The sequence below is a fragment of the Pygoscelis adeliae genome, unplaced genomic scaffold (assembly GCF_000699105.1).
Source record: "Pygoscelis adeliae isolate BGI_AS28 unplaced genomic scaffold, ASM69910v1 Scaffold699, whole genome shotgun sequence".
Taxonomy (NCBI): Eukaryota; Metazoa; Chordata; class Aves; order Sphenisciformes; family Spheniscidae; genus Pygoscelis; species Pygoscelis adeliae.
Genome location: NW_008825441.1, coordinates 43,811 through 63,529, shown reverse-complemented (window position 1 = coordinate 63,529; position 19,719 = coordinate 43,811). Strand labels below are relative to the sequence as shown.

At 45.1% G+C, this 19,719-nt stretch overlaps 1 protein-coding gene across 2 annotated transcripts in view; it reads right to left on the bottom strand.

The window, feature by feature from the left end:
• DMAP1 (DNA methyltransferase 1 associated protein 1) overlaps nucleotides 1–19,676 on the bottom strand; it is a 29,445-nt gene extending 9,769 nt beyond the window's left edge. For both annotated transcript variants that reach the window (XM_009331182.1, XM_009331181.1), the window contains exons 1-7: nucleotides 19,527–19,676; nucleotides 16,672–16,763; nucleotides 15,856–16,051; nucleotides 11,322–11,480; nucleotides 10,005–10,172; nucleotides 8,832–9,017; nucleotides 5,618–5,689 (exon numbers count right to left, since the gene is read on the bottom strand). In XM_009331182.1, the coding sequence (XP_009329457.1) occupies nucleotides 5,618–5,689; nucleotides 8,832–9,017; nucleotides 10,005–10,172; nucleotides 11,322–11,480; nucleotides 15,856–16,051; nucleotides 16,672–16,763; nucleotides 19,527–19,628 (975 nt within the window). In that variant the 5' untranslated portion in view covers nucleotides 19,629–19,676. The remainder of the gene's footprint in view (nucleotides 1–5,617; nucleotides 5,690–8,831; nucleotides 9,018–10,004; nucleotides 10,173–11,321; nucleotides 11,481–15,855; nucleotides 16,052–16,671; nucleotides 16,764–19,526) is intronic.
• Nucleotides 19,677–19,719: the final 43 nt, after the last annotated feature.

Here is a 19,719-nt window from a genome sequence, read left to right as displayed (position 1 = left end):
AAAGAACTGCACAGGACGTTTTGACTGGAGGGTGTTTTATGTTAAAAGCACATTACAAGTATGACGCTATAGTATTTTGCTTTAGGAGATCTGCAGATTCCCAGACAGTTCTACCTCTGCCTCTCACTACAGGTGCGAAAACCAAGCTGAGACCTGTAGAGATGGCTGCAGGAAATGGAAACGGCTGCAGCCTCTGAGCTGCATGTGACTGAAACAAATCCAGAGCACAGAAGAGTGTGCTATGATCACAGAGAGGGCCCTAAGATAGGCCGCAGGAGGGGGAGCTCGGAGGACAGTTTCACATAGTACGAGAACATTATGTAAACTTCCAGATCAGACACAAATCCAAGAAAGTGTAGCAAAACATGCCTCTGGTCTTGAATTGATGTTGCCTTTCTCTTAAATAATTTAACTGAAACTACACTTACAAATACAAAAAACCACAGTGACTAATTACACTCCAATCATTATATTGGTTACACTAATGAAAGAAAAAAGTAATATATATGGTGCTCTGCACAAGTTACATACAATCAGATTACGTGATGAATGACACTTAAGACTGTGTCACTATGGGCACACAAAGGTAGTAAAAGCTTCTCAAATCGGTCCAGGACTGGCAGACAAAGGTCCCCAAGGCCTCGTACTGCACAGACACTGTTTGGTACCTGACGATTCAACAGAAGCAGCAACACAGAGTGTCCTTTCCAGGACTACAACTTATTTTAAAGACCCCATTACTGTACCCAGAGCGCTCTCTTTATACCCGAGAGCCTACTAAGGCTTTGGTCCAGATGCTCTCCCACACCAAAGAGCTCCACAGAAAAGGTGACGGATGCATTTTCTTTCAACAATTTAACATTAACTGCCTTTCAGTTTAGCTAAGAATGAGAACGGAGGAAGAGAAGCGTTGGATTCACCTTCTCTAGTTCATTCAAGATTTTGTATCCTCTGCTGTTCTCTTTAAAAATAAATACTCCAATATTTTCATCTTATTTCATTCTCTACAGGCAGGAGTTTGATTAGGAAATGCACCAGCACTCTCTTGGCCCTAATTAAAGGGCATGTAATACAACAAATAGATGGCAATACCACAACACGAATTCGATCCAGCCTGCATCATTTGTTCATAACTTTTATTCACAGAAATGAGACTACTACTTTCCTTCCACACCTCTGTCAGGCTCCCCATGGAAATTACTCTCATCCACTCTCTTGCAGAGTGCAAACATACAACTTCGCTAATGAAAAATTGCTAGCAGAAGCAACAAGCACATCTCAGCTAACTAATCCATGGGATGTTCAGATCTGGAAACATAAACTTTCCTACCTAATAAGGGTGTGCTGATCTCCATCAGATTGATGCCAGGATGCCTTGGAGTGCGATCAATACAAAACAAATAAATTATTAATTGCTCCAAGTAATTAAATTTATCAAATCCAAATAAAAATAACTGATATTTTATGGAACTGCTTCCAAAGCTGAACCTCTGAAGGGACAGTATTGATCACAGTAGGACAGACAGATGTTTCACATGTTCACAGCCGATGAGGTCTGGGTTTGCATTAATGACAGGGAAGGAACAGAGCCAACAGCCTCCGATGCAGAGTAAACAGGCGGCGTGCTTGGCCATTTAATTGTGGGTCAGATCAAATATGGAGAATAAACATGTCTAAACACATATACATATACAACCCCATCTTCCTCTAGAAATATCATTCACCTTGGAGGTGTAGTAAGCACTCAGTTTCCACTCCAAGAAAAAACAAATGGAAGAGAACTCACACACACACATTCCCCCCACAACCACAGTAAATTCTTACTCATTAATCAGTGCTAAAAAAAAAAAATGCTCAGCAGGCTAGTAAATATTTAAAAGCTGGTGAGTGTGAATGTTTGAATCAATGGGTACTAAAGCTGTACTTGTAATTTTCCTTCCTCTACTTCTTTTTTAATTGGTCTGACTAGCAAATTGTCTACAAGATCCCAGTTAGCAGATGGAGTCAAGCCGCTGGCTGGAAGCCTTTTCTGAGGGGAGGTGGCCAGCTTTGAATGACTAAGCTGGAGCATCCCTCAGTCCTTTCTGCAGGCTGAGATCTCTACAAACTCCTTTTCATCCCGGAGTTTTGTTTTGTTTCCAGATAAGACATCACTCAATTGATTCTCTTCCAGTTCCTTTGTTTCCAAACCCGTGACAACAGAGCAAGGACACAGACTTATACCTCAACATGCAAGAGTGGGGACAAACATTCACCCTTTTCTTTCCATCACCTTCCTTCTTAAAAGCACTGCAGCAGCAATTCAACAGCATTAACGAAATCATAACTTAAAATTCACAGATAAGGCTGAGAGAGAAGATGAGCAACTTAAAATACACTGAAAAGATGTTAAGTGTGTCAAAGTCAAGTGCTCTGAACACAAGACAAAGGTTTAACTTAAGAGAAAGCTGAACATGACATGGTACAGAAACACTGCGGTGAATTCAAAACAAACTCAGCTCTGCCCTACAGAAGCAACACGATGCCTCAATCACAAATGTGCGGTTATTGTTGGTTTGTCTGGGTCCTGGAAAAGAGTCAAGTTCAACAGCTCCCATTTTCCTTTCCTTCAGGCAGATCCTCAGCAAAGCTTTCCTTCCTCATAGCTCCCTGCTTTCCCTTTAGTCTCTTCCTCTCCTTTCCCTGTACAAATTCCCTACCCATCTCTCATTTCCTCTGGCTCTTTGGCTGCCTGCCCTCCCAGCTGAGCAGACCTGGTATAACAGGAAGTTTTCCAGAAGTAACGCTTAGGATTAAATAATACATTTCTGGTGTTATTTTCATAACACTGTTTTACTAACAGCAAAGGCAAAGGTCTAAAATTCCTTTTCAAGAAACTCATGAAAGGCTTACCCCCTTCCAAAACATCTGCTACTGCCTCCTGTTCTCAGTGGCACCAAGGCAATACACTGCCTTGAATTAAGATGAAGCTTTTCATAATGCCCAGCTTCTTACTGCTTTAGAGAAATTTGCAGTCTGTCCTGTCAGGAGACAGAGGGGAAATCCCACGCAGAGCAAGGGCACAGGGGCTGTGGCCGCCTTTGCCTGTGGCCACAGCCCCATGGAGAACAATGGGAGACTGAAGCCATTGTGACAGAAGGCAGCTTGTCGAACTCACTGGAGAAGACTACTCTCCAGCGTCTGCTGAAGGAGAAACTTTCAGTTATGAAGAATAATGGCCATAAGTGACCAGTAATCCTGGGGGGTGGGGAAAAGTCTTCAAATTCAGCCTGTGCATAAGATTTTGTAAGCTTTAACGACAGGGGGAATTTGAAAAGCCAGGGCTATTGTCCTAAAAACTACAAGGAACAAATTAAGTTGAATACAGATTGCTAACTTTTTCTTCAAGGACTCATTTCTATAAATTAATTTTAACTCAAATTTGCAGACTAATTGTAAATCCTCAGGAAAAAAAAAAAAAGAGTATCTCTAATCAAAGAGTAAGTGCTATTATCCTGGGGATGATATGGTACATTTTTCACACGTGACAGAGGTTAAATCCCTGATCTCAGTGCAAAATCCAACTTCACCTAACTATGAAGGCGTAAAGCACGGTAGCAAAGTACAAAATAAAGGAGGACAATAGAAGCCTTTAGGTGAGGAACCTTTTAGGTCCTCAGGAAAAAGAACTTACTGCAGGATGTCACAAGCCTTTAGAAATCATTTTCCAATGTGCTCAGGGCAAAACATCTTACGCTGGATATTGCCAGAGTACGAGTTTCCAGCACAGCATCCCAGTTCCTCACTTAGTCCTAGCTGGCTCCCATCCTTACCAATTCGACACCACTGCTGTGTAGAGGGTTTGCCACACAAGTGAAATAATTCAGATTAGCATGGATTGTCAACTCTATACCACTTAGCACTTCAGCATCTCTTACCAGTTCAAAAGGCCCGTCCTGACCTCATGTAATTAATTCTCCCCATCACCCATATGGGAAGCAAGTGAGTCTATTAGCTCCCGTTTTGAAAACAGGGAAGACTTGAGTAAGGAAGCCAGGTGACTGACTAAAAGCCACAAATGAATTCATTTTGCTGGGTTGGAGGCAGGTTTCATATTTCCAAGCAACAAAGTGTTGTTTTTTCACCTAGATCAGTGATTTGCAATCTTTTTCAATTTGCAAGCCACTGATACTTCTAATAACAGCACTTATCTCCTTAAAAATTTCAAGCAGGGCGTAGGAAGTTGCTCCAGGTCATCACAGGAGCATGGATACTGCAGGCTGAAAGTTGCTGAATCAGACTGCCGTGCCTCAGCTTATCCCTGCATTTTGTGAACGTTAAAGAGAACAGGAAGAAGCACGTAGCACCCATTTTCACAAAGGCTGGGATTTGAATTGCCTGTTTGGCACAGGAAAAGGCTGCTGGCTTTGCCAGATGGTTCCATCAATGACAGGTTATTGCTTAGCTTCTCTTCCAGGGGGGGTAAAAAAATAGAAAAGATCAACCATCACTTATTAGTTTTCAAAATCCAAATCAATCTCCATAAATTACTCTATTTATCTTAGTGCCGGAGAACACATCTGCCACATCTCCATAAATCTCAACACATGCACTGCAGTCTTGCCTGTCACTTGCTGGGATTTTTTACTTCCTCAAGGCTGTAGCCCCTCACTCATACAGGTAGCCTGCAGATGGTGGCACTTGTACACTAAAGGGGTCCCCCAGCAGTGACCTTGCTGAGGCATACCGCCTCTAACGTGCACCTGTATGTCGAAGCAGCATGATCCCAAACACATTTCTATTAACAGCCCCAGGGTGCTCCCAGCAAGATCTGAAACTATTCTGACATCAAAAGAACATCCCATAAAACAGTCTTAAAAAGTGACCTAGAAAATTACTATGCCAAGTGAGGGTGCAAGACAAGGAACCTACTTCTCCACCTTTGCTACAATAAAGCAACTAAGGATTATTTTATTTGGCTAGAAAAAAAAAGCACTTGTACTGGGCAAACAGGATTTTGCTATCAAAACCCCACTGAAAACATTCAGTCGACCAGGCAGGTTTAACTTACTCAGTATCCCAAAACCTGTCGCTAAGAGACAGGCATCAAGTCCTGCTGATGAAACAGCAAGAAAGTTCTTTTCTCAGGGATATCTGTGCGACAGAATGAACAAAGGGGCTTTTCCCAAAAATATTTTCTGAAGATAATGGAAATAGGAAGGCTAATAATTGTATGTGTTTGTGTGTGTCTCTTTTTTTCAAGTCACAACCTGAACATCTGGTTCTTAAATGCACCTCTCATCTGTTAACAGACATGCCCTGTGAGGCCTATTACATTTGGCTGCGTGCTCCGTTTGGACTAGACAGCTCCATTTGGGTCCATCACGTGTGTCTAACAGCAGAGCGGGCACACCAATAACAAACACCAGCAAGTTCAGGTGCCCCTGCAAGGCAATGAGCTAGCTTTCACAGAGCCAGCATTCCAGGTTTCTGAGTCTCCACATTTATGGAATTCCTTTCTTATTTTAGAGGCAAGAACTTGACTTTCTTTAGCTATAAAAGGAGAACAGATGAGGAGACAGACAAGCAGACTGAAAGACATTAACAGCGGTCCCAAGGGACCAGGACAACAGCCTACCCTCTGGCTTCGCAGCGTGACACCTGCAGACTTGAAGTCAGGAAACTTGATGCCAGCAGTCTCAGGAACAGCCTGAAAGAGATCGAAACAGGATGTCTTGATGGAGGAAACACAAGAAGCACAAGATTTCATACACACACTATCTGAAGGGGAAACACTGTTTCCTATGACAGAGAACCACCTGCCACAGCCACATGTCAGAGCTGAGGCAAGAGGAAAATCCCAAGCAATTCACTAAGAAAAATACTGCAGTTCAAGGTATCTTTGGAGAGCTCAAGCATTTTTGCTTGGTTGGTTTAAATGCACTGCTCTACACAGATCCTTACACTCATCCACACATGCATAAACCCTAACCCTAGATGGTACTCCTTATACTAACATACGCATATTTGCACAATATCATCCTTATCTAACTTAGGCCCATTTCACTGATCAAAACAGACCAGGACTTCCCTAAATCTTGGCTTTTGACTGCAAGTCCTCTAAGGAATGAGCTGAGAAACCTCTGACCTGCACAGACATGAGCCCACTAATGAGGATGTAAGGACTGCACCCCTCCAAGGAGGCCTGCTGTTTATACACGTTTTGCCATTTGTCCACTCATTAGACAGTTTTCTTTCTTCCCCACTTCACATTTTAAGCATAGTAATACAAGAAGGCAAACTTCTAATGCTGCTGCTAGACACTAGAGCATTTAGTTGCATTTCAACAAAATGGAAAAATAAAAATTAAATCCCTTAAAAGTCTGTGCTGCTGAGCAAAGCACAAGGTGAGCATACTTTTAAATGATTAAACCAGCCTATCTGCAGGGCCCTGTGCACTGAATGGTGTGGGGTCCTCTGAACAGGTCAGTGATAGTCATGTTTCAATCTATGAACAACCACAATCTCTGCAAAATGCATGCTCAATCACGTTTTTCCAAAAGGAAGAGTCACCTCAAATCTCCCGATTTCTTTGGAGACAGCATTCGCCTTGCTGCTCCCACATTTCTCTGCAGAGAGGCTCTGCAGCCTGTTCTTTGTTCGTTCCAAACAGGGCTGAGACAACCAGGGCTGCCCCAAGATCATAAGAGATGCTGAAGGACAGTGACTCAATTCCTCAAGTTCCCTGCCAGTGACTCTCACATCTCTAGCAGCTATCTCTATGGCTTGGTCTTGAGGTGGCACCTTGCAAACCGCTCTGCGTGGCCAGGCATTAAGATTCTTTTTCAGTTATCTGTGGTCAATCCAATAAACAGAAGGCCCAGGAAGAGATTTCTAAACATGACCATGGTGGAAAAAGTATTCTTTAACTACCAACAGGGCTCATGAACTTGTAGAGATCACTCTGATCTTTGGTGTAGCCAAAGATGTAGCCTTCCTGCTTGGATTATTAGACAAAGGGGACTGCAATCAAAAACCAATCCTCTCTGCTTCCTCTGGATGAAGGCTGGCTTTCAGACTCCCCAGACTCTGCCCCCCAGCCTGTTGCTGAACACCCTGACACAAGCAGCGAGGGTAAATCAGCATCATTGGCTTAGCCGAGACAACTCTGACTGCACTCAGCGCATAAGCAATTAAATGGGTTCTTTTGCCTTGCGTGCCTGTACATGCTGTAAACGCTTCAACCTCAATTGACTCTTTGGTAAATGATTTTCCTTTGTTGAAATGATGCTGATGCAGCTCCTGACTCAAATTCTTAGTTAAAATGCAATTTTTTTCTTAACATTTCCTGGCTATAGTTGGTAATTGACTCCTAATGGACTCTGTCATGGTTGAAATGATGCTAGTGCAACAACAGAAACTGCTTCTCTGCCCACCCTGGCGTGCCTATCCACTATATGCCTGCAGACAGGCACCAGCTAACAGGCAACATTTAGGGCTGGACTCCCTCACCTTGATATCCTCAGCATCTTTCCAGCCCCATTCTCCATCACCACCCTTTTTTCATTACCACCAATGACGAGCTGCTTTCTTTAGAGGGAGATATGCCAGCCATGAGTGAGCTTTATCAGATCAACCCTCAAGGGAATTCAATGCACAAGGTGTCCAATGATACTATATTCACGGGGCGGGGGGGGCACCACAAAAAAAACCCAACCAAAAAATAAATAATTAAAAAAAAAAAAAAATTTAACACCTATTCCTTGGGGGGGGGGGGATAAACAATTAAAAAAAAAAAAAAAAGAACTACCACAAACTTGGAACTTTTGTGTAGAGCACAACATGTGAACTTGAAAGCCGCATGCAATTTTCATTCATGTCAATACCACATCAAAACTTCAAAAAAAATAAAAAAAAAAAAAAAATTAACCACTATTCCTGGGGGGGGGGTGGATAAACAATTAAAAAAAAAAAAAAAAAAGCGTTTTAAGGAAGCGGTGGCCATTAGGTACACTTCATCAAGCAACAACTGTCTAGCATTCACTGCTTCTCTCCCCTCTCTGCACAGACCCTTTTGGAGGACGATGACACAAATGCTCTCTCTTCACAAGGTGGAGGGACAGAAATTCCCAGGGACTCACTGGAAACATCTGAGATTTTGTAACAGCCCTTTCCTACTGAAGGTGCTGAATTTAGCTCAGTCCACGCTGTCCTCTTTCCAGAAAGGGAAACTGAGGTAACATCAAATGTGAATTGAAAGCTGTGTTCTGGGCTCCTTAGACATTAGCTCGGCTCAGGGAGAAATAAGAAGCAATAGCTCCCAGAATACAGGAGTCCTCCAGCAGGGCTGCTCTGATCACAGCTGAGGATCAGGAGAGGGGCATGTCCTGAGCTTGGGGAGACGCTACTGAGACCCAGGAGTGGGGAAGGAAAGGGAAACCTGGACTAGAAAAAGAAGGCAGGTGAAAGACAATGGGTTTGTGGGAGAACCCTGCACAGCAGTACCAGAATACAGTTGGGAGAAGCAGGGAGACAGATGCTTCTCCCTGCCATGAGGCATGAATGGCTGGCATCATTTCATCCCATTTCTCAGGGAGAGAAAGGGAAACAGGACTTAAACCAGCATTTTTCAAATAGGAGAGAGACAGAGAGCACACCAGAGGACTCTGACAATGGCTGCCTTAGACAATTCTGCCTTCCAAAAGACGTAACCGAAAACACATCTGCCAGAAGGCAGACAGCAGCCACTTCCCCCTAAAAAGCTGAGGGCCTGATCCCACTAGACTGTTGAAGGAAAAACATGTTACCCAGCCAGAGCACAAAGCAGGGGGGAAAAAAAGATAAATCTTTACAGGCTTCTCTGTCTCCTTTTTCTGTGGCAGCTTCTTCTTGGGAGCCTTGCGCTCAGCGCGTCTCTGCTCAGTGGTGGTGTCAGCAGCTGTGATGAGTTTCTGCAGGTCTTGGGTTCTCTTTTCTCTCTCTTTCTTCCTGGTTTCGATTTTGCGGAGCTCCTGGATGAGGTATTCTTCTTCTGCCACCTGCAGACCAGAGCACGGAAAGGCAATCAGAGCAGCAGAGGAGGCCTAGCAAGGCAAGGGGGCCATCTACCGACAACTCTGCTCTGGGCCAGCCTGGGAATGCCTTTAAGCTCCCCTGCCTAATATCCTGCAGAGGATTTGGATCTGCAGAGCACATTATCGTCCATAGCCTTACCCTGCATCCATGGCAATGCCAGCCTACAAACTGGCAGGTACTGTGGGGCAACATCCATGATGCATCCTTCAGCAGCATCCATAAGTGATCAATCCCTCCTCCAGACAGGGAGGCCAAGAGCACAGATAGAAGGGTAAAAAAGCCTAAATATACTGTAGTTGCAAATGCAGTGCTGTGAAAGCTGGCTCCCCTCCCCAGATGTAGTATGTAGAACTTAGAGCAGCTATGCCTAGTATCAGCACACCTGTCAATGTGGGAAGGACAAGCAGAGTCATTACACGTGTGAACTTGTCATTAGAGGGAACTACTAACAGAAAAGGATGGTCTCCCCTAGCCTTTGGGGAACAGACAGTTCCTTAACCTCTAAACCCTGGGACCGTTACACAGCTTCAACAAAGAGGAGAACTAAACATGCAGATTTAGAGTCTTCAATGTTTTCTGGCAAGATTTTTACTCCAAAGGAAATAATTATTTCCCCACAGGACTCAGGGACTCATAAGGACATTGATCTGAGAATTTGTTTCTATTCAGAGGACTAGTACAGTAAGTGTCACAGAGAAGGTGTTGGCAGTTACCAGAGACCGTAACTCTGCTCACCTAGCCCTCTCTCCTGTATAGTCAGATTTCTCAGTTATTTTCCTTTTGTATCCCTTCAAATGACATGAACTCAACAACAAAAGCAGTACTTAGGTGTTGCTCTTTTCTTGTCCAGTCTTTCTTTCCCTTTCCCACCTTCTGGCCTATTTCATCTACCTACTGATTCAACTTATCATAAATCTTTTGGAGCAGTGACTCTCTCTTCCCCAAGTTACCTGCTCTGGTGTCCTATTGTACAGCCTTTCCAGTTGTTCCTTCCTTCGTCTCTCATGGCCAGCATCGAAGACTGGGATTTTCAGGTCTGTGCCCGGAGCTGCACGAATATTAGCCAGCTTGGCACAGATGTGGTAATATCGTTCCTTCAGGTCCTCCACTGATCTTTTCTGTGGAAGACATCACAGGAGGACAACATTATGAAAGAACCAAGCAAAACCCTGTGCAGTAGCCAGCTGAGGACCACTGGCTGAAGGATGTCAGGCAGGGTGTAAAACACAGTGCCTAGGAGGAGCCTTGTCAGTCCCAGTGGAACCACAGGGAAGGGGGAGTTTCTCAGTGAACTGCGTTGATTAACTGTCATGGGTTCACAGCTACTGCTTTGAAAACACCCTCCAGAGGGTCCAACATTAAGCCAAGGGTTAGAGACAATACAACAGTGAAGCACTCCCAGATAAAAGGATGCAAGGATAGTTGCCTCAAGAGGAGAAAACCTGTGAACAGGAAACTGTGACAAATGTACTGGAGGTCTCCTCTGAGCTACTCCAGAGGAGCTATTCAAGCCATAACCAAGAAGGTATCAGCTGCAACAATTCACTGCCCATCGTTACATGGAGTCTGAGCTGTGTTCCCTTACTCCAAGCACCAAAGGTGTTTGGGCTGCCCAGCTGGGCAGGCTCTTGTTATTCCACTTTGCTACAGGCTCTTCCTGTGAGCCTTTCAGAGGCCAACAAAAAACTCCAGCATTTGGAGCTGTTCTGTAGGAGTCACATCATTCCCCCACATCACCAGGAGGCATGGAACCAGCAGTTACAGGAGATTTAGGATCATGACACCAGCATTGCATCTTCAGACCACTGATGGTCCCTGCTTCACAGCAGAGATGACAGAAACCTGCATCAGGTCAGACCACAAGTCAGGAGCAGCACCAGGGAAAAATCCCAATCCCCAGGGACCGTTAGCAGATCCTTCTCCCACAGCCTAGAACTGGAATCCAGGACACCTATCCTGCTCAGCTAAACAAACTCCCCAGCTGCCTTATCTTCAAGGAACAATGAGTTGTTCTCCTGGCAGGGACAAACCTTCTAACTTTCTAATAAAACACAACACAGAATGAGCACAAGTCACAGTGGATTTAATTACAAACAAAGCAAGCAGCAATGCCCCATGCTGGAAATTCAATATTCCTTGCTGCCAATAATTCATTATTTTCCCCTAATTAAGTTGATATAAAGGGTAATTTAGTCTTTGCAGTGCAGCAAGCCCTGCACGTGCCGTAGCAGCAGGTTGCCAGCAGCACCTTGGCCCCCGGGACTCACCTTGAACTGCTGGTGATCATAGCGGTCGTGAATCACCACAAAGCGCAGATCAAAACGCCGAGCCAGGTCAAAGAGGTGGTCTGTCTCAGCTTTGGTCCATGCATCATCATGGAGATACATCTGATACTCCTGCTCCGAGTAGACAGGTACCTGCACTGTCTATGCAGGGAAAAGAAAAACATGGCAGCTGTACTGCAGCACTGCCCTTCTCACTGCCAGCTTGTAGGGCCCGAGATACTTGAGCCAAGAACAAGAGCAGCACGCTGACAGGAGGGGGCTGCCAGGACCCTGAGAGATGGGTCCTAGTAGGAGACATGACGAGCAGGCAGGGGACTTGATAAGGAGCAACGTGTGATCTCAGGGCTGCAGACATGACTTTCTGGGGAGCCTGGAACTACTGCCTGGGAGGCTGAAACCTATTTCAGGTGGCTGACACAGGCAGAAGTCAGCAACCCACATCCTGACGATAGGCTTCAAAATTATCAGGCTAACATGACAGTGAAACCAAGCTTCAGCCAGCCTCCCTGCATTCCTCCCACATAGCAGCACCAATACCTTGACATAAACTGTTCTGACAATCAACTCTTTACTTGGGTTGGGACATGCTCACTTGTACAGCAAGAATGGGAAAGGCAAGGAGTGGTGGCTCCTAGCCTTTAGCACACCTCCTGCTTTGATACACAACCCACTTCCTTCATGTTTGGTGCAGACAGTGCCGTGAAGATCTGAAAGGCTGGGTGCTGCACAATTGAGCGCCATAAACTTGGCAAACAACTTTGTCCCCCCCTTCCTCATCCACCCTTTCTCCATCAGAGCCACAGGGCCAAACGACAGTCCAACTCTCAGAGTGTCCCAGGTACCTAAAAGGCCAAACCCACACCACTGGCCCCAGCCTGGAACTGCTCTGCAAGGGCTCTATCCAGAACACAAGCATCACATGAGTACTAAAGGAACAGTAAAAATACTTACTGTATTAGGGGAAGTCCTGGCGCATGGTAAAGCAAAAGTGCAAACAAGTCTGTGCTTTCCTCCCTTACCCCCACCCACCGCTCCCGCAGTTGAACTTTGCTCAGCCTGAGGAGGTCCTGCCTCCACACGAAAACATGGTGCGCATGGGAGCAGCGCACATGCTTCAACACCTCTATGCCCTCCTGAGTCCTACACCAGAAAACTCATCCTCATGAACACCGTACAGACCAGAGGAGCATTTCTGAGCCTCCAAAACACAGTCTCTCTAGGTCTACTACCTTTCATCCATCACTTAGATACCGAAGCATAAAGGTAAAGCATATCTCCTGGGTACATACTGCACCTCAACCTTCAAGTACCGCTTCCACCAGGAGAAGCACCATCCTATTAGACACCGTAAGGATGCCCTATGTACGTCACGAAAAAGAAAAAAATTTCTACAGTAGCATCCATACATGAAAAGAGCCAGCAGGGCCCTCTGCAGTGGATGGAAGGGAAGGTGGCAGATGCCAGGTCAGAGAACAGAATGAGACAAGAGCAAAGAGCAGTCCCCAAAACACTTCCTCAGCCACTTTCATGGCTGCTCAGGTGAGAACTGCTGAGAAGTGAGAAGGTGAGAACTCATCAGATGGGAAGCTTGAGCCAACCACGGGATGACTATAAGTTCAAATGCAACGCAGCCATGAAAATTCAAATATGACCCCCAGTGAGGGATTTCCAGCAGACACTGGCAGGGTTTCAGTTGCACCATAAGACCTTGCCGGGGATACCAACTATAGCTCTACTGACCCATGTTCAGGAAAGATGAACTGAAATGGGAACAAGTACAAAGAAGAGCAATGAGGATGAGTAATGGGGTGGGGAGTTTGTCTTCCCACAGCAGATTGGAAGAGAAAGGAGCCTAGCAAAGGAAGTCTGAAAGGGAATCTGACTGCAAGCTTCAAGTATGCTAGATGGAATGAAAGGAATACCCACAGGAAGAAAAGAACAACTGAAATAAGGACTAAGAAATTGGCTTGCAAAGAAATGCCAATTTAACATGGAAAATTTAACCTGGAAATGAGAAATGGAGCAGAGACAGTCTGGAACAGCTTCCCAAGGAAGCACAGGGGCAGGAAAATCCAAGTGCTTTGTAAAAGGAACTTGGTCAGTTTATGAAAGGGACTGGATGGCGCAGGACCTGAAAGAGCCAAGAAGAGGATTCAGTGGCCCAGAAACCCCCCCTCAGTCCTACATTTCACACTACAAACTCACACAATGATGGGCATTAAATTAGCTGAAACTGCTCAGGAAAGATCCTGGAGCCATGAGACAGTTCTGTGAAAACATCAGCACAATGCCCAGCAGTGATGAAAAGACAAACTGAAGATTAAAAATAATGGGGGGGGGAGGGGGGGAGGGAAGAGAAACACAGCCAATGTGCAAACCCACCACGCTTCCATAAGTGAAACACGAACCCCTAGTCCACCCATTTCAAAAGAAAGGATATTTGAGAACAACAAGGGTGACACAGGGCACAGAAGGGCAGATATATGTCCAATTATGGAAAACACAGTACATAGTAAGGACAATTTACTACATCATGTAACACAAGATCTCAGAGGCACCAAATGAAACACCAAGGCAGCAGTTTAAAATGAAGAGAAGAAAGCACCTTTGCACACCATACAAAATTAACCTGCAGAACTCATTACCATGGGATATTCACAAAGCAGCTTTCTGCCCTGAATGTACCTAGCAAGAATTATTAAACACAAATTCCAAGTTAAGAAATCCTTAAGCCGAAGACCACCAGAAGCTAGGAAGAAATGATCTATATTTGCCCCATTCTCATGCTCTTTCTCTAAGCCTTTACTAATGGTAGCCAGAAACAGAATATCGGCTGAGACGGGATTTTGCTCTGACACCAGTGAAGCTGCTTTTATATTCCTATTTCACACCCTGGATCAAGGCTCCGTGTACACTGTGAAACCTAAGTTTACATTTTGGATTTCACAAAGAGGAGGATTTGGGTGGGAGCAGAGAGAAAAGGCAAAGCAACTGGGCAGTGACATGGGAGCCGGGTTAAAGAGCTCGAGTGACCAGTAGGACAAACTACACAGGAAAATGGGCATGTGCCAAAGGGAGTAGGACATTCGGGCAGAGGTATCAAGTACGTGAGAAGGAAGGCACAGAAGGGTCTGGAAAAGTAAATAAAATTCCTCTGACATAGTAAATATCTGCAAAACTCCTCAGTGCCTTCTACCCTCTCAACCACGGACCCACAAGGGTTACAACTTGCTCCTAATATTATGTAATTGTGCATGTGTAGATGGCAGAGGACTGTACCACTAATCTAAAGGTTGCAGCCTTGCTGAAGGCTCTTCTGTCTGTCAATTCACGGTACACGATAAAGTTAAGGAAACAAGAATCGTATAATTACAACACCCATGTGTGGTCCCCTCTGATAAACTCAGTTGAACTCAGCCAAAAACTGTTACAGCAGTAGAGTCTTAGAGACAATTACACTCCCAAAGTTTCACTCAGACAGCTAGGTAGGTGCCTTGACTAAGTGAGTCACGCTTCAGACTTCCACCCTAGACATCAGAGAAGAGATACCACAGGAGGCTCTTACCAATGTCCCAGCAAGAGGAAAAGCATCAGTCGGAGCTTGAGCCTTCTAACATATAAGGTCAACCAACCACTTAACTCTGCAGGAAGCCAGGCTTTGTTAGAACTGATGCTCTGTGGGTTACAAACTTAAAATGCTGTATACAGTTATACACAAGCAGAGCTTTTGTGGAATCATGTTATCGCACGCTTTTTTTTTTCCCCTTCAGATTTGCATCATGAAGGGGGTTAAATTACATTACGGAGGCATCCTAACACTGCTCCTTCCTAACTTTGGAGGTCCTGACTTTGAAATATAAATCTTGATGTCGTTTTCTTTGTGCATGCACATGAAAGCCCCAGCCACTCAAAGCAGATACATCTGGGACAAAAGACGGCAGGAGATTACAACAACACATTGTGACAATTTAATATAAGACGCAAAGAACAGGGTACTGTACCACACTGATACCACAGGAGCAATTTCAGAAGGAACACAACGTCATTCAGCATCTGTGCTGGAATCTGGCCAAGAGGCTGCAAACCAGCTTTTTGGCCACAAAGCTCAAGCAAATTTTTTCATACTGGGCAAAATAACAAGACTTCAATGTCTCACTCAGAACAGAATATCTTTTACTACCCAGAGCCTGTAATCAGGGAGAGGATGTTGGTTAGGAACTGAATTAGACGGTACAGTGCCTCCTTACCAAATCAATGACTGCACACCTGAAACACAGAGGGCTCCAGCAAGCTCTGACCACATGCTGAGCCCACTTAGCTTAAAGGATTTGGAGACATCATAGTCTGAGGTCACACGGCTGCAGGCCGCGCTGCAAATTAAAATGTAATTGCCAAACCTAACTCAGCCTTCACGTGTTGAAAGAACCAACTTCCCGTCTGGACATTCAAGAAGCTGACCGAAGGGTATTTTCCAGCTGCTATTTATATGCTTTTGTTTGAAAGTGCTCCCACTTACTTTATTAAACCTGGCAAAAGGGTAGTCCTTTCCTTCCTCTGCTGCTCTCCTCCAGTGGTAGAACATTGCTCCATCTTTTCTCGCTGGGTTGGTGAAAGGCATCCACTTCCAAGGCCGGACTTTCTTGGACCCCAGTTTTGCTTTGACTGTTCGATAACCCTGAGTTGTATCACTTGGCAGCAGCGGAGGTGCATCCCTGTGGTGGAGAAAAGCACCGGCTGACGAGAAGCAAGAAGCAGCCCAGGACAAACCCAAAGAGATTTCAGACTCAGAGTGGGATCTGCCACCACAACGTCTAGGGTGGGAAAACCTGAGTTTAAGCTTTATTCCAGGTTTTGCACTTCCCAGACTGCAATGCTTCCTGCATCAGAGGACAGAATACACAGCACGGATGGGTTTGAACAGAACCATCTGGAAAGCAAACTCTGCAAGAGACCTCTGGGGCAAAGGCACAATCCATAACAAGCTAAACACAGGCTGCAGCAGAACTCTTTTTGCAGAAATAAAAGCAGGTGCTATTCCCAGTTGCAAATAAAAGAGAATTAGATACAGAAGGGTGAGAACACTGCCTTGTCTGCACCAGGCTGTTGTACCTGTACCTAATTCATCTCCTACACAGAGCAAACCCCTCAAATTTAGAAGAGAGAAGACAGACGCTGTCCATGACTGTCTAAGAGAGAAGGGCACAGGCACGGGCCAAGCACAAAGGGGAATCAATCTGGGAAGCGAGACTGCCCGTGGTTTCAAGAGGATGCTGCCCTGCCACCAAAAGCCCAGGCTACCCCACAACCTGCACAGATGACCATAAGCTCTTACTTTTTGTCAGAGTAGAGGAGGGCATAAACTTCTCGGTGCATTCCTTCTGGCCTCTTGAACGTCAATGTCTCTGAAGATTTCTTGGATTTTTTCTAAAACAAAAGAATTGCATTTTAGATTCATAAGTAGCAATCCCTGAGGGAACATTAAACTACATAACCTGGCGCCCTGTGATGGTTTTCACTTTTATCTGTTTTTAGACACCTTGAATGTCTCCAGGAAAGTGCCTGTTCCTGGTGGAAGCCACTGACAGACAAAACGTGCCCACTTTCAGTGATAGCACTCACCAGTACTCAGACACTTGTTGCTGCTGATAACACACACTTAAATTCCAAGTTGAACATCTGGCAGTAGTTTTCAGGGGCTGGTGCACTAAGCCTTTTTTTACTAGGTAAACACTGTCCTCACGTGAAGGTATTAATGCATTTAAATCAAGTGATTCTCTACCTTTTAGAGAAGATAATAAGAAATGTCTTCCCACCCTCTCTTCGTTTTTGTCACTTTGTTCTGCAGCAACTTCAGTTTTTACCAGTTGTGATCAAGCCTCATGTCAAAACTACTGCTATCACCTACAAAAGTAAACCCCCGTTCCCGCCTCCGCTCTCCTATTTATACAGGAAAGAATTTTTTTTTTACATAGTTTCTTCATACTAGGAATTCAGTGTAGACGACTCAATCTGGCCCCTAAAACCTTGTCAGAACTGATGGTTTCTAAGACGCATTCCACCTCACATCACATATACAAGTTTATAATCAGGTTTGGATTCAGGTAGATACAGTAACAGCCACATTAACAAGGTACACTTTATTTAAGCGGGCCAAGTTTACCGAGTAGTCCGGAGCACTTGGCCTAACTGTACCATCTTTACAACTACGAGCCATGTCACTACCTTTAAGTACTTGTTTACCATATCGCTACCAACTTTTAAATCAGAATATTTTGCGATAGTAAAACTAACCCTGTATCATAAATCGTATTAAATCCATACAGTCACCTTTAGCAAGCAAATTCAAAATCCCATTAAAAAAATAATAATCTATCAGCTTGGACTACAACTACTTTCCATAAAACTTCATGACAGACATTCATTATATTAGCACCTTCTCACTCCTAAGCAAACACCTTTCTCCTAGCGTGTCCATCACTTTGCCCAGGAGCGATGCAAGGCCAACCGAGGCAGTTACCCGCAGGTCACCACACACCCAGTTTGAACACGGGCTTCTGGAATTCCCCCAAAGTTCCCAGATTTATTAAAAGTTAATATCAGCGGGTCAGAGATCAGCTCAGCCAGCTCTTTTAGGAGCTGAGAACAAATTACTTGGTCCTGTTGATTTAAATGTTTTTATGCCCAGTAATTTTTATTTTAACATTCTCAGTCACTAATGGAGTGGAAAGTACTTCACGGTTCTCTTGTGATTTAAAGACATCAATCGGTTTCTTTTCTAATTGAGAACAGATCTATTTCCTGAGCAAGTGCTGCACTGTTATTAGCAATTTTGCTCTCTCCATGCAGTAACGGCTTATACCTTTGGTTTGATTTAGTTTCTGTACTTTGTAGAAATTCAGAATGTTTCACTCACGGCCACAAGTGGCCTCCTGCACTCCTCCCCAAACCTCTCACTGCACCTCCCCTTCCTCTCTCTTTCCATTAGACAGGTAAATTTGAGGAGAAACCCATCTTATTCTCTGCTTCAAAAGAGAGGCAGACAGCCACCAGTTCTCCTTCAGCTCTCTGCTAGCCAACAGACAAATGCATCTAAATCAAAGAACTCGCAACTCTCCACGCTCAGTGGCAGAACATCGCAAGCTGAATCCAGCCAACGAGCTGCTCGCTGGACACGCTATTCACCAACACAGCTGAAAACCGGTGATTTTAACATTTCAACCTTTGAATTACTAAAACTCATCAGTTTTCCATTACGCCAATTATACTATGTGTCCTATTCCCCGCAAGGCGGTCATGAAACCACTGCACTTCTCTTCAGAGACAAATGTTTCAGCGGAGGCAAGCAAAGACATTCAGGAAGTATTTTCAGGGATGGGGTGGTTGTGTGTGCTTGTTTTGTCGGGGTTTTTTTCAAACAAATACACAGGGTTTACTTCAAATCAGACCATCTCTGTACCAGAGAGCTCCTGGGGACTTCACCTCCCCTGCCTCATTTCCAAGCACCTCCACATCTCATAACTAGTTGTGACCTGACCGTCCCAACACCTTGCAAAGCATGGGACAACCAAGACCTTGCCCGAATTTAAAATACAGAAGCCAACAACATCCCATAGCATATTACCACACAGAACACAGCACATGACGGCATACGTCCTTAACAGAGCTTACCGACTGGCCCACGTTCCCACAGGCAACACATCCCAGTTCTCCCAAACCCCAGCCGCACACCTTCTCCGCACGGGGACTGCTCCCGTGGTTTGAAGATATTTACCATTCAACCAAGTCAGACAATGTTTTTTTTCTTCTAAAACAGGACTGTGTTATATTAATTCCATCTGCCTGGGGGCTAGATGGTAAACACACTTCACACTTACTCCGCAAAATGGGGATTTTAGAGACTGCTGAAAGTGTCTTGGGACCAGGCCCAGCTCACCAGGACACCACTTACGCAGCTCCAGCTTAAATACCACCCCAAATGCCACAGCGCAGTTAACTAACAACACCAGGAACCCGGGAGCGGGGCTTTACAGGCATTTCCAGGTCCTCTAGAGGAGCCCGAAAATAAACGGACTATGGCAGGAACATGCTTTATTCCACCTTTTTTCAAATATTCACCCCAGACAGCACACGCAAGGTCAGTCAGCGCCTCGAAAACAAGCAGTGGCCCCTCCGGGCATCGCAGTTCACCTTATCTGAGTTGATGATATCCTTTTTGTTGATGGTGCCCGTGTTCTCCGACTCTACGCCGCCCAGCTCCAGGATGTCCCGCACGTCTGCGCCCGTCGCCATCTCTCCGCCTGCCCGCTGGCCTTGCCCGCCGCCGTCCCGTCCGTCCCCTCCAGCCCTGGGGGGGGGGCAACCGCGGGGCGGGGGGGCAGGG